A 12,540-nucleotide genomic window follows, 5' to 3' on the forward strand; every position below is an offset into this window, starting at 1 on the left:
GTTAAAAAGCATAGTCAGGTAATGATTACCTCTGTTATGCTTTGAGTGTTGTCCCTCAGCAGGATTACTCAAAAAACCGCTGACCTGATTTTCTTGAAACTTGGTGGAAGGGCAGGGTATGAGCCAAGGAAGAATCCACCAAATCTTATTCGGATTTAAATAAAGGGGAAGATCCAGGAAGTGTTTGATTCCTCTAACATTGTGAGATAAGGCTTTATTTATTTATTTCAATTTTTTTTTTTATTTATCAAGAAATAATGTGGAAATCTTCATGAAAAAAGGAGGCGCAGTGTGTGAATATCTATGAACAGATTACATGTGATGCATATCCAGAAAATGATCACAATGTATCTGATCTCAACACATTTATATGCAATATGGTGATAAAGTGGCCAATCAGATGTGGCGAAGGTATGCGCTCTCAAAGTGCTCTTCTGGGTTCGTCATTTCACATCACACACAGTCTTTTGATCCATTGTCAATATTAAGTTATTGACTTGTGCAGCTTTAAGTTAATCTCCAAAGCAGTGAAGGGAAATGTATTTAAAATGGCAATAAATCGAAAATCAATACTATTAATAAAATTTAACGTTGGTTATTGAGGTGAGACAATATTTTAATATTCCAGGTTTATGTATCCTTGAGGGGTTGAATGAACACAAACCGACAGAAAATAAGGTCTAACCTACAAAACATTAGGGTAGACAGAGATGAATAGAAGAAGAGGAGAGAGTAGATAAAGAGTTTTATTACAAAGTGTACCCAGGCAGAACTTCAGCACTGCCACGATTCTGTCAGCTGGCACTGTGGATGTACAGTATAGGGGCTTCTCCACAGAACTTATATTACTGCAACAAAAATTCCAGCACGGCATGGAATATGTGACAAAGGAGAAATGGCGAGGATTCTGTGTGCTGTCTGGAGGAATTGGAAGCTATGTGTTTTTGGCATTCATGTCACATCCCTTTTGAAAAATGCATCAAAGCAATTGCAGAACTCGCGGGACTGGGTTTGGGCACACAAAGTCGTGACCATCATCCAAACCTCACTGGTGGTGAGGGTGGAGGCGAGCTGCTGCTCATGGTGGAGGGTTTGAAACGAGCTATACTGTGCCACTTAATAATAAAAACAAGTGCCCAGCTAGAGCATGCTAACACAGATTCCTGTAATTTCTGCGGATGAGCCTGTTTAGATTTTGAGAGAGAGTTTGTGTGTGTGTGTGTGTGTGTGTGTGTGTGTGTGTGTGTGTGTGTGCGCCTGCATGCATGTGTGATGCCTCTTGAAAAAGTTGGAAACAGATTGTGTTGTTTTTCATGTTTACATTCACACATGGCGATTAGCTGGAATGCCTTCTGCTTTAAGAACAGCTCTCTCTCCCATCTTCTGCTCAGAGAAATCAGAAATAACGATGGCCACAGTCTAACCATGACTTTCTTACATGTGCACTAACTGTTAGGGACTGAAATTAGAACAGTCGCAGATGGATAATTACCCACAGATGTCGTACTCTCTACTCATCTTCTACATTTTTTTTAACTCTTAGCCTAGACTACTCTAAAAAAAGAAAAATAAGTTACTCTCTTTGGGTTGTTAAAGAAAAAAGCCTGTTTCTATTACAGGTGGGAATTGTGTTCCTTGTTTAAATAACACTACAGTACGCAACTACCAAATAAAAAACTATAGGGCTGCAGCTAAATTATTTTCATTGTGATTTAAGCTACCAAATATTTTCTCAATTCATCGATTGCTTCCTAAAAATTAGGTCAGAGAATTGTTTTTAAAAATAGGTCAAATATACAGATATAGAAAATGAACTGGCTCTCAAACGTGTAGTGCTGACATTTTAACCTACCTCCAAAATATCTCTGAGATCTCTGCACAGCAATATCTTATTACTTAGCAACTGACCTATACGCCAATACCAATATATCATAGATTAAAAAACCACCTGATAATATCAGACGTACTGCTTTATCAGTCAGGCTGTAATTTATAATGAAGTTGGTTGTGGCAGGACAGTATTTCACATTACGCGTCTCAGTCCATCACACCACACTGCACTTGGTGGTCTATTAAAAAGCCTTCAAGCTCACAATCACTCTGTCTGCAGTAACTGCTGCTGCTAACAAAGCCACAAGGTTCTGCTCTGTTTATATCAAAACCTACACACTCGGTTTTCAAGGTAAATTCACTGGAGGATTTCACAATGCACCCTGCATGTTATTTATCATGTTGTCCTTCCACATACGGTATTTCTAACAACAATCCGTCATAGGGTGTATAGTACATTTCCACATCCATTGTATTGCTGCATCCTATATAACCACAGAAAGATGCGAAAATTGATATGTACTGTATGCATCATGCTCTGTGGAAGATTATTGACTTCCTTCTAAACATAAATAAAACATGAGAAGCAAAATAAAATGAAAACAATTTTTTGCATCTGAGGAAATATGATCAGTTATCCCCCAGATGAAAAGCTACAAAACATTTAGATCACAGATTTCCGAATACATTTTAAAGAAGTAAGATCTTCGCAACTGAATCTTCTTTGTTATTAGTAATTATAACTTTTGCACATGAGGAACCTGATATTTCAAGTGATGCAGTGCATTCTTTTTCAGTGTGTTCCTGTCGTGAGATGAAAGATAAATATTCCTCTGGGGTCTATGCAAGAAGGTGACACTGTATGATGACACCCAATATCCCAAATCTTGAGAACATTCACTCTTTTCATGAGGTAAGAGCCAATAAAAAGTCATTGTCTCTTACTCAGCACCACTAAAAGAAACCTTTAAATTCTGCTTTAAGAAAAGATGTTGCAAGGCAGCCCTTATATATACAGTATATACAGTGTAGATTTTATGCATTAAGGTAGAGGGTCTATCTCACCCTCTTATAAGGACTAGAATTTAATAGTGGTACCCCTGCTCCTGTGTCCAGGCACTGGAAATAGAGGTCAAGATTCTAAATAAACACAGTAACAGTCAATCTCTGTACGATCATGAGCCACAATCTTAGGGAGAGAAATGAGGAACGGAGCCATCTATTATTTGAAAGCCATCCTGGTAGGATCAGATGTCGCAGTCACCACTTATTTGTACATGGGTGAAGATGTTTGATAAGGCTCCTGTATTCCCTGGATGTATCAGACTTGTGTCACTGAGGGGACACATGAGTACTCACTACTCTCTGAGGAATGAAAGAAAAACATGTTGAGAATTTATGGAAGTTGTGTGTGTGTGTGTGTCTGTGTGTGTCTGTGTGTGTCTGTGCGTGGTGGATTTCTGAAACACAACAGGTTTCATAACCTCATTGTAAAGACTTTAAGAAGAAAACAGATGGACACTCAACACATCACTGAATGGTTTGATGCGAATGGGAAATATGACAATTATATGCTATGACCTTCATAGTCACCACATCTCAACGTGAGTAGCTATGTGAGATTTTGACACCACCATCATCAACACACAAATGTGCGAATGAGGGAATATAAGCTACACATTTTAGGGTTACTGCCCTTCCCTTTAAAATCATAAACTTGCCTACAGTTTTTCAAGGTACTTGGCAGCTTGTTCCCAGCATCTTGGAGAACTTGCCACAGTTCTTCTGTGGATTTAAATTGTCTCTGGCTATGTCCGTAATCACACAGTCACTCAGTAATCCCTACTTCAATAAAAGGTGACTTCTATTCAGACAACATTATAGTGAGCTGATCGGGAGAAGAGAAAAACGCTTTTAAACGCTACATTTTCTCTGCGCAGGTCATTGTCGCAGGTTTCTGAAGAACAACAACAACAATGTGGTCGTCCAGTAAAAAAAAAAATCACACAATCAAATTTAATTGTTAATTTTATTCCCAGTATTACAAATTTCAGGTAAAAAACAAGTTGAATGACTGTGTTTAAATGTAGAAATAAACTTGTTTGCTGCATTTTGTGATGCGCTGATATGCTCGTATTTAGATTTGTACGAAAGATCGGGCGGTTCCTGAGGCCCTCTCTCTGCCGCAAGCACAATGCATGATGGTATAAAGTGCTAGGTTAGGGACTATCCGTTGTATGCTACTTTTCACGATGCATTGTTGGAAACAATGTGTCCACTATATAGGGGCTAAACAAATTGACAATCGGACAGCACTATAAAATGGCAAACGAGTACTACTACTACTACATAATGGACTATACAGTGATTAGTGAGTGATTTCGGACACAGCCTCTGTGTTTTCTGTCTCTTCATGTAATCTGAGTCGACTGATGTCCAGATAGTGGCTCTGTGGAGGCCACTTGTTCTTCTCGTAGTTCTTTGGGACTGTGGCTTTATATTTTAAGTAGCTGTCATGTTGCAGAATTGATTAAGTCCGATGCCTCAGTGATGATTTGCATCATGGATAAATATCATCTGGACATCTTGAATACCTAAAACTTTTGATCAATACTACAAACTGTATGTACAATATTGATATAGCTGCTTTAAGAATGAAACAGATGTGTAGACAGAATGCAAGTGTAGGAATGTAGTGGTGCTTTGTCTGGAGGTTGGGTCAAGTCTAGACTACTGTATTCATACATACCAAAGAAATCTGATTAAAGCCACTCAGCCTCTGCTACATCACCAGTGGGAAACACATTTGGATATTGCACTCTTTCACTGTATTTTCTTTTAAACACTTGGCCGGCAATCTGTTATGGGGAACAATGGAGGAGACTGATGAGGGAGGGGGGGTGGACATATTGACTTTTTCTCTCCCCTCTTTCGTCTTAATGCATCTCATTTCCCCCCCATCCTCTTTTGTTGAAAACCCTTCCTTCCCCATCAACCTTCATCAATCTCTCTATCCTTGCTGGGTGAAAAATTGCACCCATTACCCTTGTCATGTGGTATACAGAAATAGCAATCTTTCCACTGACAAATGTCAGGTAAAACAACTTAGGGTGACTCACAAGACTGCAGGACGAGGGCACCGCAGCATAAATCACTCCCAAATAATAGACAACTTTGGTACAGTAAACACGTTAAAGTTGATGAAATTGATGCACATCCCAAAATATTGTAGGTTGTGCAGAATGAACCTCTGCACATGGATGAATGGTTTTATATCCTCCTCATACTCGGAAATATTGATCTCACAAACTGCTAAAGGAGATAAAAAATGTGTTTTGTATTTGGCCAGTTACATGAGGGGAAACCTACAGTTACAGCAGGGCTCTGTCTTGTAGACTTCAACCTAGGGTTGGTAAGATGTTTGTCAAACACTTTAATCATATTTGTTAAAATCCTCTCTACATCCTGATCGCCATCAATAAAAATAATAAATAATAAACTCATCCTGCAAGGATCAATAATATTAAAATCAAAATTCATGCGAATTACACAAAACACAGTTTCAAAGTCATCAAGATACATCATCAAGAAAACGCAGATGTCTAAACAAACATTTTTTACAGTACACGTTGAAATAGTGAGCTAGAGTGAAAACATTGACCCTTCTGGTGGTGTCTGACTGTATATCGAGATGGACAACATGACGGCCCCCCGAAAGTGAAGCCAAATCATCTGGATAATCGCCCTGATAATTCACTAAAAATCAAAGCCTCATGATGGGGCTATAAATGTAGAACATCACCAAAGTCAATGGTATTTATCCTCTCACGAGGACATTCCAGATATTTCAGTCTGGATCAGAGTAAAAGTTGTGGCCCATCAGACTAGGGTTGCCATCCCTAGAGCCATTACATCAGCATGACTAAAAAATGAAACCACTCTGCCTCGTCCACATAAGCATGATAAATGATGCAACCAGTACTTTAAATAAGGAATAGTAATGACCTGTGCCATTTTGCCCAGCGTAGCATTTTGGTGTTAATTACATTAGGTTGCAAACTGTTGTTAAGGAACCTGAAAGGTCTGCAGGTGCTGCATCACAGACCAATCAATTGTCATTACCGGAGACAAAGGTCTCAACCCAAGGGACATGTTGGACACCGCTATTACTTCTCTGCTCTTTACACTGAACGAGATCGGCAGCAACATTTATTGGCTGCTGGGGGATGATTTAAAGTATCAGAGTGATGGCTATCCATAAAAACAGTCATTTTAGAAATAACAATATAACATGGAACTATCCAACACAATAGCTGCAGTGTGGGTGTAAGGTTTAAATATGAACCCATTATTGGAGCTGGCTGCTCTATTGCTGCACCACCAGGAGAAAATGTTCGGAAAATATCTGTGTGTATCTGTTGTGTCAGTAAAAATGGGACTTTCAGTACCTGCAGTTTTGTTGCTGTCTAACAAAACACTTTAGAGAACCCAGTGAGCCTCAGTGGAAACTTAGTGTCCTCAGCTGACATGATTATAAGGATTAGGGCTGTCTCTCCCTCTCTCTCCCCCTTTCTCCCTCTCGCCTCTGACCCTCTGGTTTATCCAATGGGAGGGAGGGAGCGGTGGCAGAGCAGAGAGGAGAGATTGTCAACAGGCTTCTGTGCACTGGCAAGGGCACTGTTAGACAGCTAACAATCAGCTCTTTCTGTCCATCTGCACAGAGACACTCACTCAAGTGGAGACATTTGTCAGACTTTAGTTGAGTTTTTGTTTTCATTTGGTGGATTATATTTTCGTTGAAGAACAGTAAAAGATGATTAAGACCATGATCCAACAAGCGAAGAAACACCCAGGGGTAGGTTGCATCACATCATGTATCTGGTATAATTCTTTGACTATTTATGATAGTTATGTAGGCCTAATAAACTGATGGTATAGTAATATATGCTACGCTACATTTTAGTTTGTGAATACATTTTCTGAGACTTTTGGCATTAGTTTGTCACCATTTCTTTTTTTCAGTAGTTTTAAATTAACGGAGGAAGAACACCTCAGCCCATTCTAATTACTCAAAGTCAATCTTTGAGCTTCTTTTAGATTATAAACAATTATAATTTCATAAGCAGTGTGAACGGACATCATTATTTTGGCATGTTAATTTGCTATAATACTTTGTTTATGATGAAAGACGACAGAAAGAAAGACACAGAAGCTGTCTGTGCTTGTTTTTTTCCCCCCTCCCTGTTGCCTCTGTGGTTTTCTGAGGGTGACCCAAATTTGAGGATTGACGGGGTTGGCTTGGCAGTGCACCAGAAAAGTAATAAGGGCAGCAACAGCATCAAACTTAGTATAAAACACTTTCTAAAGCAGTCAGGCTGAATGGTGAAAAGGTGAAAGCCTCACTTTTGTGCAGGATATGAAGATATCAGCACTGGGGAATGGACAGCTCCCCTCACGCAGGCCTGTGTGTGTGTTTGTGTGTTTGTGTGTGAGAGTGAGTGATCAAAGCTGACCTGCTTCTGTGCGGTAGTGTGTGTGTGTGGTGGGTTGTGTTTGCCTCGATGATCGAATTTGATCATCTGCAGTCAGTCCACAGTATATCTGCACTTGTGCATGTTTTGACGTTCATGTGGATGTGAAAGAGAAAGAAAACTTGTATTTTTTTCCAGGCTTACTTGGAGAAGTTGAGAAGTTTATAGTAAACCTGCACAGAGAAGAATTCAGCAAACATAAACCCCATGCTGGGTGAGCTCAGTGTATGAGACATGACTGAGCAACTCTGTGTCCTAGAAAGCAACTGGAAATATGGTTTGTATTAACCTGATCTGGTTAGTTAAGTTTTCTGTTAATGTAACAAGAATGACACTTTCATTTATTTGACACTATAGTTATCAGTAAAATAGTCACTGTTATTATTATATGTAGGTTTTCCACAAATATAACTAAGTATAATATCCATTTGTACTGATTGCAGCTTTAATGAAATGTTTTTATGGTTAAACATGGTCTGGTTTAATGCAAAAAAGTTCACAGAGACTAAACACACAACCTACTTCAACAAAAATCACAATCTGTCACTATGACGTAAACCAAAATGCTTTTTTTGCCTGAACCTAACCAATCATGACTGTGGATGTGAACAGTGATATGTGGTGTTAGATGGCTAGATGTATATCTAAAAGATAGAATAATAGTTTATCAATTAATTTGTCAATTAGTTATTCAAGAAAAATAAATCGGCAACTACATTGATACTTGGTTAATAATTTCAGTGATTGTTTTGCCCGAATCCAAGGCAACTCCAATGTCTCAAATTATATATTATTCTGCTTTAAACTGAAAATACTTTTCATGTATTGAGTTAAAGTTATTACACAGCTGTGTCCCAAGTGGTTTTAAGTGTGTGGCAGAGGGAGGGGATATTTTCTTTAAGGGAGTGAGTTTTGTCAGCAGACATTCTGCTAATCAAGAAGACGGCAAGTGACAAGGAAATCAGACAGAAGACAGATGTCTAGATACAGCTGAGTAGAGACATCCTTCAGTTCAACCTGATCAAACTGTCATCTCTCTACAGCTCGACTAGATCTGTGTGGGCTGAGAACATCTGTTCACCAGCGGTGTGACTCTGTCTGCCTCTCTGCCTCCGTCTCAGACATGAGAGTATCACATGGCGGAGCAGAGAGGAAATGTATGGCAATGTGTTGTTGATGAATAGATGCTGCACGGCGAGAGGATTTTCACACTTAAGCCTTGGGTGTTTAAGACGACATATCACATTATCCCCCTGTCCCCCTAATGTGCTTTTCTATTTTAATTCCTGTCATCATCACAACTCAGAACATCAAATTAAACTGTGTCTGCATGTGTGCACACATTGAGTGTGCAGCCTAGGTGTGTAGGCTCATTTCTGTGCGTGTGTGTGTGTGTGTGTGTGTGTGTGTGTGTGTGTGTGTGTGTGTGTGTGTGTGTGTGTGTGTGTGTGTGTGTGTAATGCGGTCGCTCAGTCTGACAGGTATACTGTAGTGTTGAGGAGGTAAGGCTGGCACACACTGACATGCGGCAGCTCTCTCTTCCACCGCGTCCTTGCCCATTCAACCCAGGCTGACAGTGAGCTGCCTTACACATGGCCTGGGCCTCATGCATATGGAGGAGGGCAGCGAGAGGGAAAACAAGAATAACAACTATCCATGTTTGTGTGTGTGTATGTGTGTGTGAATTTCACACAAGTTTGTGTTACCATATCACAGTCAACCACTTAAAAGAAAATGGTTGTTTACCTTCATATGTCTCTTTATCTGAGATTAATTTGTTCCTTCTCTCCTCTCTCCTATATCCTATATCCTATATCCTCCTTTCATCTTCTCTCCTCAGCTAATCCCTCAATTTTTCTTCACGACTCTGGGCATGACCGGGGCCATCCTCTACCTGATCCGTCTGTCAAGAGGGCCTCATGTCACGTAAGTCTTTCTGATGTGTACTTTAGTAATCTTCCACCTTTCCTATGGAAATATGTGCATTTACAGAATGTGAGCTGAATCTAAACTCGGGATTATTGTCATTTGATATTAACATTTTCAATATGGCCCATAGGGTTGGGTCCTGTTAGTCCCATGTTGGATCTGGGTATATTTTTGGTAATGGATTAGAGGTAAATTAATCTCTCACAGAATCTGCAATTTCTTTTACATTGTATTAGCAAAGAGCAGCACAAAAAATATTAGGGTAAAGGAGTTTTACTTTTAGTGAGTGCTGTCTATGTTTTTCACCAGAAGAAAGTAAATATCAACAGTAAAAGATTATCAGATGTAAAGGCCAAAAGGATAGTGGGATATTGTCTCTGCAAAATAGTTTCTCATTAAACGTGTCAGGTACTCATATAATTAACTTTTCATATGTTATGATGATGACTTTCGATGATGGTGGGTGTGAACTTCAGTTTCACTGCAGCAGTTTTAGGTATTCATCATTTATTTGTGCAACTTAGAAATTTGAGTCAAATCAAATCTAATAACTGACAAACAAACAAACGCTGGTGGTAACAAGGTCCTTTGTGGAGGTAAAAATAAACTTGTTATTGTTTTGTGATGAACAAACTATACACAGTTAAAACATTATTGGCAGTTATGCAATTTGTTGGGCAACACATCCAATCAATCATCAGTGCCAAGTTCAAATCTGCACATAATGTCAGCCTGTTGATTTAATTGTTGAACACTGTAGCAAACGTTGATAGTGAAACTCAGTTGTGATAAAATACTGTCCATTCATACGAGTGCACTGAATTTGATACGACTATCAAAACAAAGCTTTTATACAAGCTGCATGTTAAATTAGAGTTTACAACAAACGCAGGTGGCTGGATTAACCTGTCATGTTTCAGAATGACAATTTGCACCAACCACGGTGAACTCAGCGACTGCTTACATGAAGCAAATGTGCACGCTCATGTCCTATTTTGAGCCACACAGAACCACTTGTTCTGAGGGTCAGCCATAAAGCCTGACCTCATCATCAGCTGGTGATGAGTGCTGTGGTCAGCCTCTGCCTCCCTCTCTCTCTGTGGCCGTCTAATGTTTGTGATAATGGAGAGAGGGGGGGGTGCTCGCTCTGCCATCAGTCTCTCAGTGTCTTTGTTTGTGCTTTGGCGGCATGACATGCTACCGCAGGGGGAAGAGGAGGAGGGAAGGACAGTCGCTGTGAAATCCAGACTTTGGTTAATGAACAGAGGAGCGATGCCAAGTCACTGGGCTGAGTTCACCTCATCTCATAATCACCTCTCTTTTTTCATCATTTGTCTCCATCCGCCATCTACATCTTTCTCCCTTTTGTCTCTGACCTCCTGCTCTTTTTTTCCCGTCCTATTTGTTTACATTTCGGAAAGTTTCTCCCTGTCTCTTCTTTATTCTCTGCATCCCCTCTTTGCCATGATCAAGTATGCCTCTCTCATAATCCTCCTGTCTCTTCTCTTCCCTCTTTCACGCCCCTTTTTTCACCATACCCTGAATCTTTCCACTTTTGCAGCCTCTGGAACAAGAACAAGAACCCAGAGCCCTGGAACCAGCTTGACCCGACCTACCAGTACAAGGTGACTCTTCCCATCACACTCTCATGGCCTCCTGGCTCAAACCAATCAAGTTTGTTAGAAACGTATCCATGCAAAAATCATTTCATCAACTCAAAAACCTCCCCAAAATAGATTTAAACAAACCAGGGTTGGCAAAATGATGTCAGATCAATATAGTTGCTTCCTGGCTTTCACCACATCTGTTCAAATAAAAGAAAACAACGAAGGAAAAGATGTCTTTCAAAACTAAATGAAAGCAAATGGAACATGGAGCTCTTAGTGGTTGGCAGTAATTTCCCTTACCTCCTGAACTAGGCCAGCACGCCTGACCAGCTAATGAAAATATTAACCACCCAGACAAACTCCACGATAGAGCAGAAAAACAACCAGCTGACAGAAGACGCGATCTGGATGATGTGTTTTTCAGAGAAAAGAACGTTTTCTGAGGCTTTCAAGGCTGCGTTGCTTGCCAGTGGAATGAAAGACTCTGCAGACAAAAGGTCAGGACATGGCATGTTTAATTCTCCACAGCAAGGCAAAGGTCTCACATCGAAATTCCACTGAAGTCCAAACAACGATCATAATGAGGACGGGGAAGCGAGAGAGAGGGGAAAGAGAAGGGGATAGGCGAGAGTTTTAATGGCAGTCAGAATAAAGAAAAATACACGGGGAGGAAATAATCACTGCCAGTGGAGAAATGTGTCTTTTTCATGGTTGGAGAGCTGCTATGTATGCTGACATCCAAGCAGTCACACAATGCATATTATCCATGACCTATGTATTCATGTTTTCCTAAAAGACTCAGCAAGATAAACATCTGTCAAAAAGCTCAAAGGAATCAATGGTGAGCAAATGCAGGCATCCAAATCCATATCTGATCTATAGATGAGAAGGCAACACCTTAAACTCAGTTTTTTTGGCCAGTGAAGTCTCCAAAAGACAACACTGATTAATTTAATTTAAGCAAAGCAGATTTAAATGTATTCCTCCTGCCTTCCGCAGTTTGTGGCCATCGACACAGACTACAAGAACCTGAAGAAAGAGGGCCCTGACTTCTAAAGGTCCTCCAGCAGGCTCCGGCTGCACTAGGTTTGGCAGGACCCCCCGCTGTCCCCTCACTGATGTGAAACGTCTTCCTCTACATTTCCTCAGTCTCACATCGTGCTCTGAATTAACACTGTAACCTTGTGAATACAAATTATTAAAAACGACACAAGACAGAGAGCTGGTTCTTCTGTGTATGAGCATTTACATTGTTTATATGCAACTTATTTTCATGTTGGGTATTAATCAGCACAAAATAATCTACTTGGGGCTTCAGTGAAACGGTAAAAATGATGATAATCTGTTGGAGAACTTTCTTGTGTGAACCATTAACTGTTAATAAAGATGGACAAGACATCTTCACTTCCTCCTATTGTACAAAAATGAAGCCGATTCCAGATATGGGTGCCGCCATTTTGTATTTTTAACATCATTTGGAGCCAGAGTCCGTGCAGTAGTGATTGTGGAGCCGTGGTCTCAAGGTCCCACCGATACACACACTCAAAAAATCATGAATTAGTCTCAGCTGTCAATTGTGACGTTACACTTGTTTGTTTTGCATCAAATAACAAATTTAAACCAAAGTTAACGGATGAACTAAC

At 40.0% G+C, this 12,540-nt stretch overlaps 1 protein-coding gene across 1 annotated transcript; it reads left to right on the forward strand.

Annotated features, from left to right (window-relative positions):
- Positions 1–6,446: 6,446 nt before the first annotated feature.
- LOC118103185 (cytochrome c oxidase subunit NDUFA4) lies at positions 6,447–12,116 on the forward strand. Its single transcript, XM_035149820.2, has 4 exons — positions 6,447–6,685; positions 9,202–9,287; positions 10,852–10,915; positions 11,897–12,116. The coding sequence occupies exons 1-4, from the start codon at positions 6,644–6,646 to the stop codon at positions 11,951–11,953; spliced, it is 249 nt and encodes an 82-aa protein (XP_035005711.1). The 5' UTR covers positions 6,447–6,643; the 3' UTR covers positions 11,954–12,116.
- Positions 12,117–12,540: the final 424 nt, after the last annotated feature.

This window comes from Hippoglossus stenolepis, chromosome 3, assembly GCF_022539355.2.
Source record: "Hippoglossus stenolepis isolate QCI-W04-F060 chromosome 3, HSTE1.2, whole genome shotgun sequence".
In the NCBI taxonomy this organism is placed as follows: Eukaryota; Metazoa; Chordata; class Actinopteri; order Pleuronectiformes; family Pleuronectidae; genus Hippoglossus; species Hippoglossus stenolepis.